Source organism: Lissotriton helveticus, chromosome 9 (assembly GCF_964261635.1).
Source record: "Lissotriton helveticus chromosome 9, aLisHel1.1, whole genome shotgun sequence".
Taxonomy (NCBI): domain Eukaryota; kingdom Metazoa; phylum Chordata; class Amphibia; order Caudata; family Salamandridae; genus Lissotriton; species Lissotriton helveticus.
Genome location: NC_136070.1, coordinates 96,553,019 through 96,574,941, shown reverse-complemented (window position 1 = coordinate 96,574,941; position 21,923 = coordinate 96,553,019). Strand labels below are relative to the sequence as shown.

The 21,923-nt window shown below is 40.9% G+C and overlaps 1 protein-coding gene across 8 annotated transcripts in view; it reads right to left on the bottom strand.

Annotated features, from left to right (window-relative positions):
- Window positions 1-1,126: 1,126 nt before the first annotated feature.
- Window positions 1,127-21,923, bottom strand: part of PACS2 (phosphofurin acidic cluster sorting protein 2) — a 489,949-nt gene continuing 469,152 nt past the window's right edge. For all 8 annotated transcript variants that reach the window (XM_078659551.1, XM_078659553.1, XM_078659554.1 and 5 more), the window contains exons 19-24: window positions 14,192-14,234; window positions 13,313-13,355; window positions 13,062-13,194; window positions 8,472-8,698; window positions 4,492-4,605; window positions 1,127-2,649 (exon numbers count right to left, since the gene is read on the bottom strand). In XM_078659551.1, coding sequence (XP_078515677.1) covers window positions 2,531-2,649; window positions 4,492-4,605; window positions 8,472-8,698; window positions 13,062-13,194; window positions 13,313-13,355; window positions 14,192-14,234 — 679 coding nt within the window. In that variant the 3' untranslated portion in view covers window positions 1,127-2,530. The remainder of the gene's footprint in view (window positions 2,650-4,491; window positions 4,606-8,471; window positions 8,699-13,061; window positions 13,195-13,312; window positions 13,356-14,191; window positions 14,235-21,923) is intronic.

Sequence of the window (21,923 nt, the reverse complement as noted above, 5' to 3'; positions counted from 1 at the left end):
CCAAGTGAGAAAGCTGCTCAGGAGAAGTGCACATCTTCTAACTACTAATATTTCTAGAATGGCTTCCACTTCGGAAAAATATATACAAACATAAGGTAAGAGATTTGGGTTTCAATCCAACTTTTGCCATTACAATTACAAGGAAATTAGAGAGGTACATATAAGGTACATTCTACCAGTTTCTTGCTCAAATAAAATATTAATTAAAGAGATTTGGTAAAAAAGACCAATGTTGAAGAAGCCAAAGCAACCCTATTGAATCAAATCAAGATACATTCACTGGCAAAACTAATTAGCAAAATCAAGCAATGGTGGTGAGAAGATCTCTTTAACAAAATGTGTTACTACAAAAAACAAAATTATAAAAAACAGCAGTACTAAACTATTATAAATATTCTTGTAAGAAAGTGTAGGCAAGGCTTATCAAAATAACTCTCTGGGAAGTGTATGAGATGAGAGCCGGACCCCAATACTACCAGGTAGGATCCAGAAATGATAAGAATAAGCACAACGTTTTCAAACCGGCACAAAGTCTTTCACGCTTCTATACTCTGAGGTAAGAATAAAGGGTAAGAGAATAAGAGAAAAGAGCAGAAATTCATCAAGAGAAAACAATCGCCCCACCAAATAAATCTAACAGCTGAGAGCTTTAGATGAAATCTGGGAAACCCAACTCTTCTGTTATGTTGTTGGCAATAAAGACATTTAGTAGATGTTGGTTTTCTATTATGGCAAATAAATTATTTAAGGAACGTAATCAGGTGGCTTAAAATCCTTTGAAGCTCTCGTGTGAACATGCTCACCTCCTCAACAGACTACAGGGATATCTTTCAAGTTAATGTGCACCAACAGTGCACTGATGGTGTAAACAGTGGCAGAAGTTAGTGTGCACAGGGATATTAGTGTTTTTCTAAGGAATATTACTGTTTTTCCAAAATGGGGATTGGTCTACCGTAAAACTGAATAAGAAAGCTAATTTGATTGATAAGGGCTAAAGAAAAACTCAATAGGTAGTAGTCACTCATGATCTGGATGAGATATTAACCCATTACTAAAGGCAATTCTGTTCGGAACCTCAGGGGCAGGCAGTGCCTAGTTTATTCTTAAAAAGGAGGGCTTTACAGGATGGGGTAACGACGAGTGATCTGGGACAGCTTTTCTTATAGCTAGAACAATGTGCAATCTCTGGCACGTTCCGGCAAAAGAAATATCAGATCAGTTCAAGGTCAAATATGGCAGATTTCTCGTGATTAATTTGAGCTAAACTTTGACTTTTGATCTGACATTGAGAATGGTGATATCGGTGTCAGATAAATTTGCCATTTACACAGTAGCTCAAAGGTTTCTCAATTTCTTCCCAACAGGGACTGGCAAAAAAGTTTTTCTCAGGGGTAAAATTGGTACAATGTCCACCCCTCGTTTGTTTAAGCAGCCATTCAGCTTTGGAAATGGAGAAAAATTATGACAGAACACGTGACAATGCAAAGTCGTAACCAACAATGGGCACCTAACAACTTAAACTGTAAGTCTAAGCTACGCTAAAGCATCTTTTCCTAGGGAGAAATCAAATATTTCTCAAAGACAATAAAACACCCCAATGCAAACATTGTGGATTGACTTGATACTTGTACGATGAAAACCTCTTTCTTTTGTGTGTCCAATAATTTCTAAGTGTTAGGGTTCACTTCAGATGTTTCTTGGCCTTCAAGTACTTGGCATCTCCTTTACAAACATTTAGGATAAAGTTTATTAAAAAATCTATATATGGCTATATGTTGTGGGTTTGTCTCTATGGGTCTTCCGTGCATCAAGACATTTTACCCCATTGCTCTCAAAGGGCAAAATTCCTTCCATAAATAAGGGCATTTAAAAACATTCTATAAAATATGTTTTTGTCATCACCAAACTGGCTTGCTATCCTGCCATGTCTGAGGTCAAGTATACCTTCCAAGAAGTGGGCTACTCATAAAAGCAACAAGAGGCCACTTTTCAGGTGGTGAACGGTGAAGGGGGTGGGGGATAATATTGGATAGCGAGGGTACAGAGAGGGCAGGATCAACTTCCAGCAATATTCAGTCACCTATTCATCCTTACCTTGCATTTACAACTCCTACAGCATCTCAAATTGCATTAAAAAAGAAACTAACTTAGATGCTCAACACCCAATCATGATAAAACATAAAAACACCCTTCAGGTTAATAAGCAGTGCAGTTATTCTGTTATCCACTCTGGTTCCCCCCGATTGTTCAGGGGAGGTGCTTACAATGTTTTCAAGTTATCAGCGCAATCTATACTTAAGACATTTTTTTGCTTTTTTTTTTTAAGGGTTTCCTTCCCTTGTAGTAAAATTAATATAAAAAAGTAATCCAAGCGTAGCTTTAAATAAATCTGCACAATAATAATAATAGTAATAAAAAAACAACATTGCGTGGTGGTTTCAAATTGTTGGCACTCGTTCGTTTTCTGGCGCCCAGCGGTCCAGTCCTTAAAGGAAAAAAAGTTCTCTCTTGCGCACCCTTCCCTGGAACGCTAGAAGTTGGATTTGGAGTGTCCGAATATACATATTGGAAGGTGCTTCACGTGTGAGGACCACTGAGCTGCAAGCTGGAAAAACTTGACGTCGTTCCACTCCACACCATCAATCATCACTGCCATAGGAGGAGAAGGAAAATATTATTGTTTAGGAAACTAATTAGCCAATCGGAACACACAGCAAGTTGAACAATCATAGTCACTGTAGTACTGCCATAGGAACAGGAACTAAATGTGTGAGACGGTGTTCATTGCCAAAAATGGGAGGGTCTATGCCAGGGAAATTGAACACGATCAAGAGACATGGAAAGCAGCAGGGCTCTATGAGCAGGGAAAAACAAATCTCAAAGGTAACAATGAAAATGACAAGTCTTACGTTTGGGAAAGAGGTAGTGTGAGTGAGGTGAGTGGGTGTAAATTGAAAAGAAGACAACCAAGCTCCTCTGGGATCTGAAGATTTAAGTGACTTGGGACATGAAAGGACAGGAGTGGCAATTGTTACCGTGGGGCTCGGGGAAAAGGACAAAGATGCATATCAAGGGAAAGGAGGCATTTCAGGGAGGGAATTCTCATCAAATCTGATTGCATATCCGTAACGTTTGGCACAAATTTCAGGAATACTGGCCAAGTCCCTGTCTATGATCAAGAAACATTATGATAATGATTGCTCCGCCATTCTAGTGGTCATATCGGGGAGGCTGTGCCTAGAGTGTACAAGTGCCCAAACCTTGGAACTGTATATTGGTTGATATCAGGCACACATGAAACTGCTCATGTTCTGGAAAGCCTTAAAACCTGGCTTCAGAATCAGAAAAATGACCTTTCCTGTTAAGCCTTACAGAGGACACCAGAGTATATTTACTAATGTATGTATGTATTTACACCTCCACCTAGCTGTAACTTTCCACCTTTTTGTTATTCATGGTTTTCGAACAGAGGTTACACCTACATGTAAACTTGCATAGCCACTTGTAACTTTTTACCAGTTGGGGGAGACCCCTGCCACTTGGGTGGAGATCTCACTATGACATAGTATAGAAAAAATGTAATAACGTTTATTTTTATTTTTTTAAACATACAAATATTCTCACATATAAATGTAAATTAATTCATTAAAATATGCATTATTAACCTGGAAATAATAAAATACAATTTTACAGCACAATAACTCATCAAATTAAATGTAAATTAAATAATACAAATAATTAAATAAGTTAATTTAAAAATATTAATTTTTAACCAGTAATTTAAAAAATACTCTCCAATATTTTTATTTTTATTTGTATTTAATAGTTAATAAACTTGGCTAAAAGTTATATACTTAATGCAAAAACGTTAATGGTCCATTAATTTTTTTAATCATTAAATTAACAAATAATCTATATACATATTTCATTTTTTTAATACTTAAAATAAATATATAATTTTAAATTTCAAACTAACTTAATTTAACATTAACTCCCTGTGTTATTATGTTAATCCCCTGCCTCCGTTGTTTTTTATGGGAGTGTTTTGTAGTACCAGTAGTTGGTCTGTGCGGTGCTTGGCCTACTCAAAGGCTGGGATGCAATACAAATGAGCCTGTTTTGACACTAAATAGCTGTTGTAACTTTATAAGTGTATTTTGCAAACTGCAATTTTCTTATTCTTTTGTGGGTATGTATTTTGTATTAACATATCCTGCCAAAACTCTTATTTTACTACCATTCTCCTGATCTCTCCCATTGTAGTGGAGAACTCCGCACAGAAAACCCAGGAGAGTTGGAGTCAAAGGTCTGTTGCTGTAGGTTTGGGAATTACATTTTGTGGTGTGTAATTAGTACTACTGTTGTCCTATTTTACGTACTATAAAATGCAGTTTGTTTATCAGGTCCTAAGTTCATAAATCCACAGATGAATGCCTGTAAGAGTTAGGGTTTCAACATCTCAGGATCAGCTGCTCTGACACATGTACTCACCCCGCAACATGTTCTGCTGGTGTTTGGCCGTGCAGATCAGTCGACTGATGCCTTCTATACACTGACTCTTCGGCTCAGCGTCCTTGTCTTTCGTTTTTTTAGGCAAAAACATGACTGTAAGAAGTTAAGAGGAAAGAACTTTCAAACTCAATCCACTAAGTATTAAAAAAAATATCCTGACTGCTGTTTCATCTGAAGCTTGAGACAACAGCCCAATGCACAACCTCAAACCATCTATTCTGTAAAACAAAACTTCTAATTGTTTTCTTCACTAAGCATTTCAGTCTACATTTCATTCTTTGTGAAATATACATTTTCCAAACCTTTAATTAAAATGTACCTTGTATGTTGAATTCTACACTGAAATCGGTTTCAAATCTTAAGAGGGCATTTTTTCTTTGTTTTTACACAAACATATTTGCACATCTATAGTATGTGCAAATTGAAATGCACAAAACTGCACACTTTACAAAAATACTGACCATTAAATGGGCAGATCATGTTACTGTCAGTTCATCATAGGCTGCCACTGGACATGTTACGAAATGAAGATGGACATTCCATTACAAGAAAGGCATGGGATCTTTGACAGTTTTTCCAAAACCCAATAGCAGGTGACAGGGCCACATTTCTCAGTCAGTTATCAGGGCAGGGAAGCAGAAGGGACTATTTATTTGTGATGTACTTTGGTCCGATGAAGTAAACAGTCTTGTGCGTGCTACCAGGTTTTTAACCAGATTCAGCTCTTTGCAGTCATGCAGAAGAATTGACCACTGTTTGATTAGATTAGTGAAGTACCTACTTTGCGTTTTCTTCTTTCTTCTGGAGTCAGCTCGAAGGCACACCTCATGGAGCCTCAGGCAACGCCCTTCTGCAAATTCCATCGATGCTTTCATGCTGCAGACGAGCAGCGTGACAGCAGCAGGGCCAGGATTGGCTGGAGCAGGCTGTCTCGACGCTCAAGCAGGCATAGGAGGCCTGTGCCTGCTCTCTATCCCGCTGTCTGAGACAGCGGGTGGACAGGTTTACACTACGCATGTCAGGCTGGCAAGCGCAAGACAGCCGGCCAAAGTGGCATGCGCAGTGTAAACTGCTGGAGTGAGCACCACTCCCCTGCTTCCAGTCAGCAGCAGCCCCACCCCAAACACTGCTCCGGCTAGGTGCAATGTCAAATAAAATGCTAATTCATTTTATTAGCGTTTTATTTTTCATTTTTGCTGCACTGGCAGTAGGGGGTGGGGGGCAATGCTCCTCTGCCCTAATGGGGGGCCGCCACTGCTAAGACCAATGGTGCGTACCTAAGCCACAGTTCCACTGTCCTTGTGGCTCTTGCTCGGTGTGCAACTTTACAACGGAGTCTAAAACAGTAGACGTGGGCCTGAGATGAACGTGGGCACAAAGTTCAATGACTAACTACCAGAGTGAATATGTGGACTTTACCATAGGAAAAATAGAAAAGAGAATGACTAAGCCTTGCAGAAATCAACAGTTTTCAAACCAGAAAACTTTCTTAATTTCTACAAGCCTATTTCAAAACAGATTTTTTAACATCTTTGCCAATACAGTGCTTGTTTTTTCTCATCCCTTTCTTTGGCAAGCCCACAAACCCCCATTTCTTGGGCGTTGCACGCTCTACAAAACCTATATATTATCTTCACGCTACATTAAGTGGCAGGGCTTTAAGAACCTAAGGTGAGGTGATCCTTAAGAGTGCATTGCAAAAAACTATAACTTATCCAGTAAACACAAACTGTAATGCATTTAGTGAGATGTCTGTTTCCCTGTGGCCTGCATTTTTATGCAATTGAGAGGGTAAGTCTCTGACAGCGTTTCCTCGCACACCCCTCCTGCGTTACAAATAAGTGATCCGTGGATGTCCGTGGTTAAAACAATTAGACAAAGGAGCTGAGTCTGGACCTCACCAGTGCTCCTGTTATAGCTCATCCTATGTTTCAAGTAAATCTCATGATGTCAAGAACAACAAATACAACATGCACTGAAGGCTCCCTTTTAGTTTGGACACCATCACTTGTGTGCAAGTTCAGAACGTTATATAAATATTTTAGACAAAGGTCTTACTGCTTGGCATTCCAGTTGGCTAATTTTAGCATTTTAACACTGTAACACAGCAATAATGCAAGTACCCAAACTTGGTAGGGGCTCCTTGAGGACTGTTTCTGTAAAATCAAAAGGTGTTCATGCTAAGGCCACCACTGAAGTTTATCACATCTAAAGGGGACACACTGATATGACCATGCCAATCACCAAATCCCTGAGCGGACAGATCCTCTGGGCACTCCTGAAGAAAGACGCAACAGGGTATGGCTTCAGACGTTCCGCCTGCTGTACCTCTAGAGTGAAATGGTGAAAAGATTCTGGTGTACCAGGTAAAATAGCATTTTTCATGTGAGTGGCGCGCGAGAGACTACATCCGAACCCATTGGTGGAAAAAACAATCTGAAGATGGCGTCGATGACCATGCAAAGTATTACCAAGAGGAGGAGTCACACAGTCTTGTGACATGAAGAAAACTTCTTGGAACAAAAACAACTTGTAATCATCCGAGCCCAACACTAGATGGTGGACATATGCCATGCATGTGTATCTACAGTACACATGCCTCGAACTTGTATTTATGATGCTGAGTGATCATCAAACACTGATAAAAGGCAACCTTGCAGGCATTCTGCAGCAATCTGGTGGCACTATTGGTGGCACAATCCACATGTAGTGTTTTAAAAAGGAAGGCTTATCTCACTAACAGTCGTTTGGAGCGTCTGCTTTAACACCATCCAAAATAGATAGTTGTAAGTTTCATGCACCGATGGCTGACTACATGCATTTGCTGTGGCAGGTAGGAAAAGCCATGTACCTTCAAGTAACAGATACAACTCTCAAAAGGAGTTTATTTCATACGTAAACAAACACAAGAAGTGCCAAAACATTGGGAAAAGTGCCATGGGGTAAAAAATAGGGAGAGGAGTTAGCCTAACGGCTAAGGCGCTCGACCTCGGACCTGGGGATCTGGGTTCGAGTCTCGGTAACGACGCCAAAACCTCCTGTGATTCTGGGCAAATCACTTAATCTCCCTGTGCCTAAAAAAATTTTTTTTTTTTTTTTAAATGAACGTAACTTGTGCTATGTAAAGCGCTCTGATACCTGATTCGGTTCAGGTCTAGTTCGCGCTATATAAAACTCTACAAAAAAAAAATATATATATATATATTGCACTAATAAGAAAAGGATTATTTGTGGTACAAAGAAAAGATGCTGGTCCAAAATTTGCAGAAAGATGCAGAAATCCCACATTTGGTCATCACCTTATTGCTGTTAGCTAATAACGCCATAAATTTACTGCTGAATGTCTAGAGATGTTTTGGTGACAGTGAACCAAGAACTGTAAGCTAAAGGAGTCTGCATGAGGATGTACTGAAACCGCCACTGCTCATACATAGTGGCCACCCTATTCATTTCGAATGGCTCGTGGAGTGGTGTGGCTCACTGGTTAGAGGCGGCAGACCCGGGAGCAGAGGAGGGCCCGGGATCAGGGTTCAATTCCCGACACGGCAGGGCCTTGGACCAGGGTCAGCGGATTTGATCATTCTCGCCTCGGTGCCTAATCTAACTAGGGATCACACTCGGCAACTCTGGGCATTAGCTTGCCTCATCTCCACAACGGCCCCACACATACGCCAGGGATGCCTGGTTTCCCCTTGGAGATACCCAGTAGGGACCATCTCACAGGGAAAGCCAGGACGGGTTCCCCAGCGGTCTATAGCGCAGAGATACTCCTTCGGGAGTTGATTCTAGCGCGTTAGAAACCCGCAATTAAAATGGGGATGTTTGCAGCATTCAACTCCATTGTATTGCCAATGCTGCTGAAAAAAAAGTTATACTTTGAAAACAAGTTGCTGCGATAATAGTCCATGAAGTGACTCCTGACAATTTCTATGCGCAATCCAACATGTCTTAACTCTTACCCTTCTTGTTCTTCTCCTTGGTTACCACCGTCATGGACATGGTGGGTGTAGAAGCCGCCTCTACGCTGCTGGGCAGCCTGCTGACCTGGAGCGAGCGGAAAGTGCATTTGAGGGTGTTTTTAGCAGTGCAAGAGTCCTTTTTCTCAAGATCTTTCTTTTTCTCTGTAGGTTGGGCGGCGATCCAATAATCCAACTGTAGTCCCATCAGCTCGCTGCCGGGACTCTGGCTGAGAGTGCACACAAGCAAAAAAAAAAAAAGAGTTTACTGTCAGAAACTAAGATATAGAGATAATCTGCAAACCTTTGTTGGACTTAATTATACATTCATGTGTCGCCAAAATGCATTGCATAGTTGGCAGAAGATTAGATGATTAATTAATCAATCAATCAATGTGATGGAGCCCTAAGGCACAAAAAGGCACCAAGTGACCCAACTATCAGGAAGACAAGTCACCCACATCAATTTCCAACATCTAAATCAACCTGTAAGATTCTGCCACAGCACACTGAGGAGACAATCCTTAAGCAGTTGCACTAATAGGCCTTCCCATGAATAACATATCTATCAGCAGATGAAACCCTAACCCAGTCAAGGACAGTGAGTTACAGCATGAATGGCAATGTTAGAACACATTTATCCCAAAACAAATGTATCACAATCAAACACCACAGGTGATGAAATATAAGAAGGGCAAAGGGACAATGAAAGCTAAATTGTTTTTACATGCAACTTTTAGAGTATGCACGCCTTGTGGCCAGGGTTTCTCTCACATCGATTAGCAACCACTGTTGGAGCAAGTGATCTCCCAATTCCTCTGACCAAACGCCAGTGTCAAATATGAAGATATCTGGTATCTTTTTAATGCCACGTAATAAGAATAAATAGATAGAACTCCCCTCTTTATTTGATTTTACTACTACTTCATTCACTTTCTACCTATTTAACCCCTCCCCTGCTGGTGACGGAACCACTCCGTCATCAGCTGCGGTCGCGCTGTGCTGATGACGGTGCGGTTCCGTCACGGCCCGCTCGGAGCACCTGCGCGGCGCGGATTCTGCGCCTGCGCTGAGCGTTCCATTGAGCGGGCGGGGCCGTGACGGAACCGCTCCATCATGAGCACAGCGCAACCGCGTCTGGTGACTGAGCGGTTCAGTCACCAGCATGCGGCCGCCCCGCCCCCTTAGCACTGCGGCGGAATAGCCGCCGCAGTGAAGGGGTTAATATACTTGTTGTTCAAGCGGCCTTATGTTGTGCTGTTATGTGAAGCATGACAACTTTTATTCTATCGTGGGAAACCAAGTGTTTGCAGCTTGCTTTGTTGCTGTGCAATATTCTGTGGTCTGGATGTTGTGTTCAGAATATTACAAGTTGTTTAGTTCAAGATTGAGAATGTATTGCAACACATAGCTGAAATCCACAATGCAGCAGAATGCAGATTTCACCTTAGATAATTGTATTTTCTTCTCCAAAGGGAAAAGATGCTCCTGCACGCGAAGCACACAATGCTTAATAAAGAGCACTATTAGCACCTCTGTTTCACATGCACAATGGATGCTGGTGGTACCCATGAATCAGCAACAGGACAAGCTGCAAGTTGTTGGATACATGCTAGTAAGATTTTCTGTTTGAATCACGTGCTGTTGTAGCAGACGCAGAGCCCCATATCCCAAAGAGTGATATGGACAGAAAGCAGGGTACTTGAAGTAAATAATGTTTTAAAACAGTCAGGCTTTCCTAGACCACATTTTGCCTGAATGTCAGGACAGTAATGATTTGGGTATGTATGTGTATTCGACCATGCTGCTGCCTTGCAAAAAAACATGTCAGGGATTTTGGCAAGGAAACCCAAACTAAACCTTTTTTGCGAGTTGATTAAGCATGTGGATTTTCAGTGAGCCGTCTGCATGTCAATGCAGAACACACCTGAATGCAATGCACCAACCATCGAGCTGTGCCCCCCTTGGAAATGCATTGGCCAAGGTGTGTGGTTACTTAGAAACAAAGTAAAGACATTTCTGTTTGGTACTAAGACTTGATTTTATCTATTCCACGTATGAGTGTTCGTTTAATAGATTTACAGAGATGAAAACATGAAACACCCACTGGAAGGCAGCTTGCGCGTGTGAGCAAGCCAACCTTGTCTTGGTGCATTTCAATGAAAGTTGCCTCCATTGTCAGTTTCTGGAGTTCGCAAACTTTGTGCAAGGAAGTGACTGGTATAAGGAACACAACTTTCCATGTTAGGGCCATGCTTCCATGTGAGCAGTGGCTGAAAAGGGGGGCCCATAAGTCTTCAAGACAATATTGAGATCCTAAGGAGGCACTCCTGGGCGATCTTGATTAATCCTTCTTAATCCTTCCATGAAGGCATTAAAAACAGATATTTTGTTTGTTTGCAGGTATATTGCAAGAGCTGGCATTTTAACCAAAAGAAGTGTAGGGCTGGTCCTGCACTGTGTTTGGTGGGTTTGAAGTGAGCGGATGCACAGATCATCGTTCACAATAATATACAATTCATTCCCATTTTGCTGCAGGGCGTGCACGGGAGAACACTCAGATGTTCTAATGGTAAATTATGGTAACCAATTTCTAAGATGTCCGGAACAGGCTAGATTGACTGACTTTGGATCTGGACTGTAAAATTGGATATGTTGCATTACCAACCAACCAATGCAGACTTTGAATTGTGTCTGTGTGAACATCGCCAGGCACTGGGAGTACCATAATTGGCTGTCCTATGCATGCCAAGTGTGGAATTGCTTTTATTAAATGTTTATGTAAAGTTACATATATACCGCACATGCCTTGATGCATTGGAATATGGCCCTCGTTTGTGTATGAAATGCATTGCAGCAGATGAGGGCCTAGTAGTCTGATCAGTACAATGGAGGGCTTTTTGATGTTACACATTTTTTAAACTATTTTTAATTTTGTATTAGAATGAAACTTTTAAACAAAACTGTTTAAAATTGAATATTGTATATTTAATATTTGTGGTTCTCAGTGGAGAATCAAATCAAATACAATAAAATAAATAAACTTGATGTTGAGTGGTCAACGGTCACGTATTTTCTGTTGCTCATGTAAATAAGATTAAAAAAAGAGATTTCCCACTTTCTGCAGCACTTTGCATTACAAGTATAAATGGCTTTCCATGGTTCTGCATCAAAGGAACCAAAATATACACCACTAATTTCATGTTTTTCAAGGTCCAATGCACTGCAGGCTTTCTTGTTGCTGTTCTGTACAGTGTTTTATTTGCTGTGGCGCATAAACCCACCTTTTAAGGTTGCAACACAATTTTGAATATGGAGCTATCAATTTTATCTCTGATCACGAGGGAGGAAACATATTAATCAGATACATTGTGAGTTTCGGCTACATGATCACAATGAGTTTCGGCTACATGATCACAATTCACTCTCCAAAACATAATACTTTAAGTAAACAACTTTTAGTATTTTGAACCCAAAACCTAATGGGAGGATAGGATAGTGCACTGCATGTGATCAAATCAAAACAAGCGGCGCACGTACTATTTCGGAGTTACATAAAAATGTATACATACAAAGTATTTTTGATGATATATAGATTGTATTATGGAGATTCTTTCATTCTTCGAATGCTCTTTGGATAATGTAGATACTTGTTTATTGTGAACATCATCCTACTCCAAATGTTGTGTAGGTATGCTTTGAATAGGAAAATCTACTACACATCAATTGTACAAGGGGAAGATGTAAATAAGGAAGAGTCCTCTGTGGTTCAAAGTGTTATGTGACTGTCTGGATTGAGGGGGAGCAGATTATTTGGACCCTCGTTGAGAAAATTATTTGATCTTCTAATGAGTCGGGTAAGTGGTGACTGATGATTGTGTGTGGTAAAGCTGCTGTAGGTCAAAAGGAACATTGTCCTGACAAGGTTACTGTCCACCTCACTTCTCAAATTACTAAGACTCATTACTATCTAAGATTCCTCCACATTGCTTTCCCAAGGTGCTAAAGGAGGCCCATCATATGTTAGCACTCTTTTTTTCCATTTGGTCTTGATATTGTGGCGAAGTGTGGCTCAATGGTTAGAGCGGCAGACCCTGATGCAGAGGTCTGGCCCGGGACCAGGGTTCAATTCCCGCCTCGGCGGGTCTTGGGTTCAATTTCCTCGGACCTGATAATTCTCGCCTCGGTGCCTATTCTAATCATGGGTCCCACTCTGCAACTCTGGGCAATAGCTTGCTTAATCTCCACAACGGCCCCAACAGCGCTGGGATGCTTGGCTTCACCTTGGGGGTGCCCAGGAGTGGGCATTTCACAGGGAAAAGCCAGGAAGGGTTCCACAGCGGTATGCGTACAGCGCCAAGACACCTCAGGGTATAAGTGCGCTATACAAGTACAAATTCATTTCATTTCATATTGGGACAACATATTTTTGATCTTGATTATACCTTGATTCAATAGATGACTGAGAATGGAAAATGGTGCAGTCACCTTTTAAAAAGCTTTCTTTATTCTTATTTATATTTTTTGTATATTTTCTAGATCAGTCTGATGAATTTGTCAGCACAGTGATCCTGGAAAGTGGTGACTGCTTACCAGGAGGTGAGGCTGCCTGTGACAGATGGTGAGGATGGCGGCGTTGGAGACGCTTCCTTGGCAGCAGGAGAAACTGATGGAGGGGTGGAGGAGAGGATACTGGAGCCTGAGGGAGCAGCATCATCAGAATCACCTTCAGAAGGCGGGACAGAAAAGGCCAGTTAATAATCAACCACTTCATCCACTGACGACAAGCAGAGATAAAAAGGTCGCAAATGGGAAGGATGGATCTCAAAAGGGAAAACACATACCTGACGTTGCAGAGGACTGTTCCACAATTCCGACCTTCACAACCTGAAACACAAATGTCACGGTCACATGAACTCGCCATGCAAGGGCCACAGCCTTTAGTGCTCTAATGCAGCCTCTTGGATAATGCCTACTTGCAAAGGAGAGTAAAACATCAACCATCTCCCTTTTCTATGGCCACAGGGAAAAAATATTAATATTTTAAGAAAAAGTGTATCTGCTCATCTATTGTCAGCATGGTCTGGAGCACGGGTACGTTGGGGAAGACGCGACATAGCAGGAAACAGCAGAGAGCCTGCTCCAGATGCTCAGCAGCCAGTGGCTGTACATTTTGTTTTTAAACAGAAGCATCTCCTCTCTGGTATCCATCAAACCCTGTATCCATAGTACCAGAATCTGCCAATTCTCGAACAGACAATAGATTGTATGCCTCAGTTTCCAATACAGGAAAACTAAATTCTCTCGCAACTTTCACAATTTCTGTGTTTGAGTTACGAACCGTGATTTAACATACAATGCTCGTTGTGCCTTTTATTCATTTTCTGGAAATGAGAGGCTAATGTTTCAGCAATGAACATGCAACAGCAGCTTCCAGGTAGAACCTTGAAAAATAAACAGATTTCTGCAACTATAGCAGAATGCTCTACAGTACTTATCAGTTAATGAAAAAAGAGACACGTATATGTGCTAGATAAGCACTACTGAGGCTGCAAAAAACGTCCAGTGCACCAGTATCCAGCAATTGCACATTACAAAGGGTAAAGGGTGTTTAAAATGTATTGAGACAAATTACACCATGAGCTGCAGCTTGCTCCTAGACGGACAGCAGAGAACAAGAATTGATAAGGCACAGTGTCCACTACCCTGCAAATGATACTTACCCCCACGAAGGGAATAAACTTTTGTGAGGAATCTTCATCAGGGCTAAAGGCAAGAGATAACAAAATATTTATAGGCAGACAATAAGCATTTGAAAGAAAAAAATACCAATTTTTCAATATTATTTAATACACCTAAAGCATGCAAAAGAAAATTAAATCCTTGCAAGCAACATTTTTTTAAACATCGATAGCACCTCAACCTTCACCAAGAATCAGGTGCGGAATCTGCTTAGGCACCTTGGAAGATCTCACTGGCATAAAACGAGTACCATTAGGAATTGATATTAACAAAAACACTCTTCATTTAGTATGTGCCATCCTAAACTCCTGGAACTTCTGCAGGTAGAACATCTACTGATAATAATTAAGGGTTTTGCACCTTAAATATTTTCTCCACGTGGAATATATTTTTCTATGAGGAGAACCCCCTTCTATACATCTGCTGGAAACATGAAGTGTCTACTATACACACAATTTGTACACTTCACCCAGTATGTTTGGGCCATGTGTATCATAATTTCAAATAGCGATTACCTAAATGCAATTCTCTGCAAATCTCAATTAGGTAATCGCTATTTGAATGTATGAAATGCCATGTGTTTCATTTAGCATTTCCTAATGGGTCGCAAGTTGACCTACCTCATGAATATTAATGAGGCAGGTCGCAATTTGCGACCCATTAGGATTCGCTAAAGTCAGAGGTATGGCGGACTGCTTGGGTCAGCAGACCACCATGTCTGTGATTGCTTTTAAATATATATTTAAATAAGCAAGCTAGTAACAAAAGACCTATTGGTCTACGTGTCCCATTGGTAAAAACAAGTGATTAGCTTGGCCTCTCACATGCTCAACTTTAAGAAGAGGTGAGATCAATCATGACACCCTTGACACTGATGACATCACTGCATGAAGAACATCATCTCCATGTCTAGCCAATGCAAGACGACTTATAACCACACAGTAGAGGACTCTTCAAGACACAATAACTCAACTGCACAGTTTATACTAGGGGCAAAGACTATGATCTACAAATGCATATGAATGAATATAGTTAGGTTTTCTTATTTTCAGTGTTATTTTTGGGGGGAATTAGAGTGGTATTTTAGAGTATTTCACCAACTTCTGAAAATCAAACCTTTATCTGTGCTTATGCTTTTCTGCATTACAGATATTTTCCAGGCACTGTGTTTTCTATTAAATTACTAAAAACATGTTTATCGTAGCAGGCCCATCTCTAAAATGATGTTTAAATTGGTTGAATATAAAAAAGTGATAAATAAAGACATATTTGTAAAGGCTACCTGAAGTGTTGATAATCCATTCAGGAGCAAACTACATTTGTATGTGAATTTGCTTCTCTGGTTTCTATGCTAGTCCTGAAACGTGACAATTTAATGTGGCTCTTGGTAATTCTCCATTGTATTCCTGCCTGCTGGTTCATCTTCCTGGTGCCTCCCCGGATACCAACATTCTTAATAGCTGAATTTTATCGTATTTGGATTGTCCCCAGATTTGACTGCGACCTTTATCATAGATTTATTGGGTTCCTCTACCGTCCTGGTGCAATGGAAGGATGTGTGACGGAACCACACATGCCATTATCACAACGCCATTAATACAATGCAGGCATCTTCACTATGCATGCCTTTACCACGAATGCGGCAAAAATGTTACAAGTATAAAATTATAATATATATAAATATATATATATATATATATATATACACACACACACACACACACACATGTATGTATATATTTATATATATAAAACACACACATATTGCCTTAGTAATCCCTAACCCCTAAACCCACACCCAACCTATACCCCCCTAAAAACGAAAATTACCCTTGCCACCCAAATACGCACACCTACCCTAAAAATACCCTTGCCGTACAAAAACTCTTAACCCACCCTAAACCCTACAATTACACTTGCCCCCAAAAACCCATACCCACCCTAAATTTACCCTTGCCACCCAAAACCCCTAACCACCCTTAATCCTAAAATTACCCTTGCCACCTAAAAGCCCATTAAAACCCAAAACACTAAAATTACCCTTGCCACCCATAAACCCATACCCATCCTGAACCCTAAAATTATCCATGGCACACAAAAACCTACACTCCCACTAAACCATAAAATTACACTTGACACCAAAAAACCTGCACCCACACTAAACCCTAAAATTACACTAGACACCAAAAAACCTACACCCACACTAAACCCTAAAATTGCCCTTGCCACTCAAAAACCTGCACCCACCCTAAAAATACCCTTGTACCCAAAACGCACATCCATCCTAAACCCTAACAAAACCCTTTCCCCAAAAACCCACATCCACCCGAAACCGTAAAAATACCCTTGCCACCCACACCCACTCTAAACACAAAAAATTCTCTTGACACCTAAAAATCGACACCCCAAACCCAAAATATATCTTGCCACCCAAAAACCCATGCTGCCCTGAACCATAAAAATAACCCTACCAACTAAAACCCATACCCACCCTAAACCTTAAAAATGCACTTGGCACCCACAAACCCATACCAACCTTAAACACTAAAATTACCCTTGCCAGTCAAAACCCTACGCCCACCCTAAACCCTAAAAATACTATTGCCACCCAAAAACACGCCCCCATGTTAAATCCTAAAAATATCCTCGCCACTTAAAAACCCACATCCACCCTAAACCCTAAAACCCTAAAAATACTTTTCCCGCCCAAAAACCCACACATACCCTAAATCCTTAAATTACCCTTGCCACCCAAAAATCCACACCCACCCTAAACCCTAAAATTACCCTTGCCACCCAAAACCTCACACCCACTCTAAACCCAAAGAATTGGTGGTAAAGGCGCACGAGTTGTAAAGACATGTGTGGTTCCGACTGCATAGTAAATGCTGCTTTCCGCAATGGACCTGGTGAGCATTAGTTTTATCTGTCAGAATGGACATTATGTTTGTTTCCCACAGTAGCCCACAAACGCTAAAAGCGGCCTCTTCATGAATCTCTCAATTGCTTGATTATTTACTGTTATCAGATGATGTAATATCTTAAAGTAAAGGTAAAAACTTTTTAACCCCAATGTCAACAAGGAACTTTAAAAATAGGATTCCAGATCTCAAGCTCACGCCCCTTTATCCACACTCTTACCTCAAACTAATGCTCTGTTGGAAAACAAACTGGCAGGTGATCTTCGATTTTAAACTACTTCAGATGTAGGTCTCAAATCACAACATTGCTATCCTTGTAAACCAAAGATGACTGCACACTTTGAAAGCCATATCAAGCACATGGTTGTACATTGTGCAAACTCACCAATCGCGTATAACAAACAACAAGTGGTCATTTACCTATCTATGTGAGGCAACACAAACTTTAAAGCCACATATTACCACTGAGGAAAGCCATCTTCAAATGATACATTTTGTCTAATGTGCTTTAAAATGGACAAAATTACACTGGTCTTAGTGAAAGCTGAATATATGAACCTTTGTGGCATCAGTGTCCACCTGTAACGAGAAGACGGGATGCTCTCATGGTAGTTTGTCGTTGCAAAATCCCACAGCACTGTGATAAGACATTTTGCTACCATATTCCAGAAGTCCCCAGTGAAGGAACATACTTTGGCCAAAACCTTACAACATGTGTTCAATTCAGGGCTTGGATGGAAACTGTTGCAGCGTCCCTACCCAGTTTTCTTCATGCAGGTGTTCTGAAGTTCAATATGCATATATTCAAAGAAGGAGTGCAACAGACGACACAAGTTAAGCGGTCAGACAATATGCAGTTCATCGGTTTACAGGCATGACATGCTGGAGTCATTCGCCATGGTGCTCATACCCAAGGATACAGGAGGGAGACGAAAAGAGGCAAGGAACATAGGCAGAGGGAAGGGTCGGGTCTGCTGAATTTTCAACAATCAATTTGCCAAAACCAGGTTACAAAGCAGAGTTCACGTCATTCCATATCAGCCAGTAAATACCAGCAGGACGATGGACTAAACTTGTAAAAGAAAAATGCGAGAAAATTAAAAAAGAAAGAAAAAGGCACATACGCGGAGGCTGGTCTTTTTTTAACCCCTTCTTACTTCCCCGCATATATCTAGAACGTGTTTAATGGTGTGGATTTCAGGATGCGATATAGTAAAGCAAAAATAAATCCCCAACCCATGGTAGAAATATTTAAGGATGAAGAACAATTGTGTCAAAGGTGACCCCTATTGTCTGTTCAGTTTATTGGGGGTGGCATTCCATGGAAAGAAAATTCATCTATGTATACAAAAATGTATTGATTTGGCAATGTATAAAGCACAAACAAATGCCCGAGGGCATCAAGGCGTTAGTGCTGTTTGTCTAATGTGGAAGAAGAAGAATTACATGGTCCTAGCTCTGTAGAAAATATTATAAAGAAAAGAGCCAGTTCTTCAAAGCCTTGTGAAAAGGAACGTTGGCTTGCAGACAAGAAATGGAATAAGGAAGAGCGTTTGAGTGCTTGGATTTGGCCACAGGAAAGGCTCTCCCACCCCATCTCGCCTCTCGATATACAGGACTAACCAACAGATTTTTCCCCGCAGACCGCAATTGTCTAGAGGGAATGTATCTTTGGAACCGATTCTTAATACCATCAGCGCCAGTATTGTGTAGTGCCTTGTGATCAATGCCTAAGGCTGTGAAAGTAATTAGTTTGCTAACCAGCAGCCAATGCAATTTACGGGTCGCCGCAGAAGCTGAATGGGATTTGGGAAGATCAAGAATCAAGTTGCAATTTGGCTTTACCAGTCTTATTGATGTCCAGGTAAAGTGTGTTACAATGGTCCAACCTGGACATAATCAATGCTAAGGCCGCTTTTTGGCGTGCAAGGAGAGAGGGAAACACTTTCCTTACAGTCTTAATCACCCAAAAAACAGGTTAAAAAAAGGTTGAGACTGTCCTCTGAAGATTGAAAGACAAGTTTTGACCACCAGAACTACAAGATTTTTGTGGAGTCAACAGGGTAGGGTAATTGACCCAGTATTTCCCGCTACCAAGATTGTGGTAAAATGGATGGTTTGCTACCGAAGATCAAGACCTCCGTTTTTATCACCATTGAGTCTGAGGTCGTTTTTTACCATCCAGAGGACCACTGCCTGCATGCAGTTCTTGAAGTTGGTTGCCGATGCCTCTATGACCTTCATGATTGACAGAATTATTTGTGTGTCGTCAGCGTAGGACAAGGCCTGTAGCCCAAATGATCTGATCAGTTTCACCAGCGGGGAAACATAGAAATTGAACAATGTGGGGCTCAGGTAGGAGTCCGGAGGAACCCCACATGGGGTAGTAACGGACTTTGAATTGAACTGATCCACGACCACGGTCTGTGACCTATCCATCAGAAAGGATGACAGGAGCTTCTGGGTCGAGTCTGCGACCCCAATTTACTGCAAACGGTTAACAAGCCGGGTGGGAGAGATGGTATTGCAGGCTGCATATTGTATGCATTAACACATCTGCAAATATCACTTTGCACTGTTGCTCTTGTTGCAGTTAATGCAGTGCACAGATATGAAACACTGCTGCCTGCCTGTCATACACTTAAACCAACTAATGCAGAAAGCGCATATTTTTCCCTATTGACATACTTTTTCTTTTCTTTACATTTTGATTAATTGTTGCTATAGTTCGCGATTGGTGATCTGTACATTTTTCTCATTTAATAAAGTAAAAAAAGAGGGAAGTTTTAGATGACACTTACTCATCTTAATTCACCATTACTGCCGCATGATATCACTGTACAGTGCAATCTTCAAAATATAGCTGCTTGGCTATAATGTGTATGCTCAGCAGCCCTTGAAGTAGTTTCAAATGTATGATGCTCAAGTACATTCGGGCTAGCAACACAAGCCACCGGGCTTGCATGCTCAGCTTCCTCCCAGCGACTGGTTAACTGGTAGGATGTCAGAAATTTACTAATTTGGCTTGCTTGCTTTGATGAAATGGATCACTTACTTGTCTAGTAACCCGCTGCCAACTCATTTTTCTGTTTAATCTAGCAACCAACCCTAACTATTTAGAAGTTGCAAAGACTGCGTTAAAGGTGGCCAGCAGAATATTAGGTTTAAAGAGCAACACAACTGGTAAGATATGAAAATAGGCATTTAGTGGTCATCTGAAAACCTCCTTCGGACTACATACTTTACCTTCAGATTAAGAAATCTGGCAGCACACAGCTAAATTTCCACATCATCGGATGCAAGCTTGGCCCTAAATTAGTCATGGCCGCTCCTGAACATAGTTTGCGGGTTTTGTAATTTATTTGTACATCAAAAAAGTGTGTTTCTTCATTTCTATTTCTGCTAGCCAAACGACCTTACATTAGTCACCAGTGGGTCAACCATCATGCTCAAATTTGTTAAATATTGCATGGTTCCTCTAGTAAATATGTATATCTAATAACAACTTCAATGAAGAGCTCTCTTCTCCTACCACCAACGTTTCTCGTATATTTAGGAAGAATTGTGCCATTGGTCTTAAATGCCAAGAAATATGGCCACTAAAAAATAATAAAAAGGGCGAAGTAGAGTCGCACACTGGAGACATTTGATGGGTTTTTGGTCATGGCTTCGGTCACAGGCTGTCATACTCTACATAGGACTGTGCCCTGTGGACTGGAATAAATTCAGCATGGTGATGAAATCAAGGGACTCTGAAAAGCACAAAACTGTTATCGCACAAAGGCCAGGCAGTTGTACAGCGTGAATCCCACTACCATGTGAACAACTCAATGTTCCATATATCGAGGAATGGTTTGTCCTGTTAAAACCATACCAGTATGAGAACGTTTGTAAGCATGCAACAATATGGCTGAGTTCTGGGTCATGTTAGGCCCTTTAAATATGTGTCCTAACAAGGTTGCAAGTATTAGATGTTAATACTGATCAAACAAAGGGGACCCTTGACACAATGCAAACGAGGGAAATGAAATGAAGGGACAGGGCAGCCTTCCCAACTTGCACTAACATTTAAATAAATCTTAAAAGACCAGCCTCGGAGAAGCTAACAAAGGAAGAAGGGAGGCACGAGGACCCGGAGACACTCCGATACCTTAAGTTAAAATCAAAATGAGAACTCTTTTTCCTTTTCAGAAGGCGACCGAAAAGAAAAAATAGATAGAAACACATACATTATTACATTATCTTACATAAAAGATCACAAATGCACTACTGCCCATGTATATTCTATAAGAAAGGGTATTCCATCCTCACAGTGTAGTCATCTTGATGTTTTAAGACTAGAACTTAAGGGCTAATCATCTCAAACATTCCTGCAACGTTCACAGGTTTCTGTCTCTATGGCCTGGTGATCAGTTTATCAACTCTGCTTATTGATTCTAGCCACCCCGAAAACCTACTAGGGTAGGAAAAGACCAGTTGTGGACAGTATGGCCCTCTCTCTAAAGTAAACACCTGCATCTTTCTGGGAGGTACTGGATCCAAAGTCCTTCAGGAAATTGGTTTATTTGGACCTTTCATTTGTATCGCTACCTACAGTGAATGAGACATATTGTTTACAACTGGGAGCAAGGGTGATTGGAACCCTGTGCGTTCATGTGCCTAAAGACCCTGGGATTGAACAATTTGAGATAGTGAGGAGCTAGGAAGGAAATGGTTACTTACCTGTAACCAACTTGTTTGCAGCTTGTCGTGGTGTACATCATATACAGTGCACTATCCCAACATCTAGTGT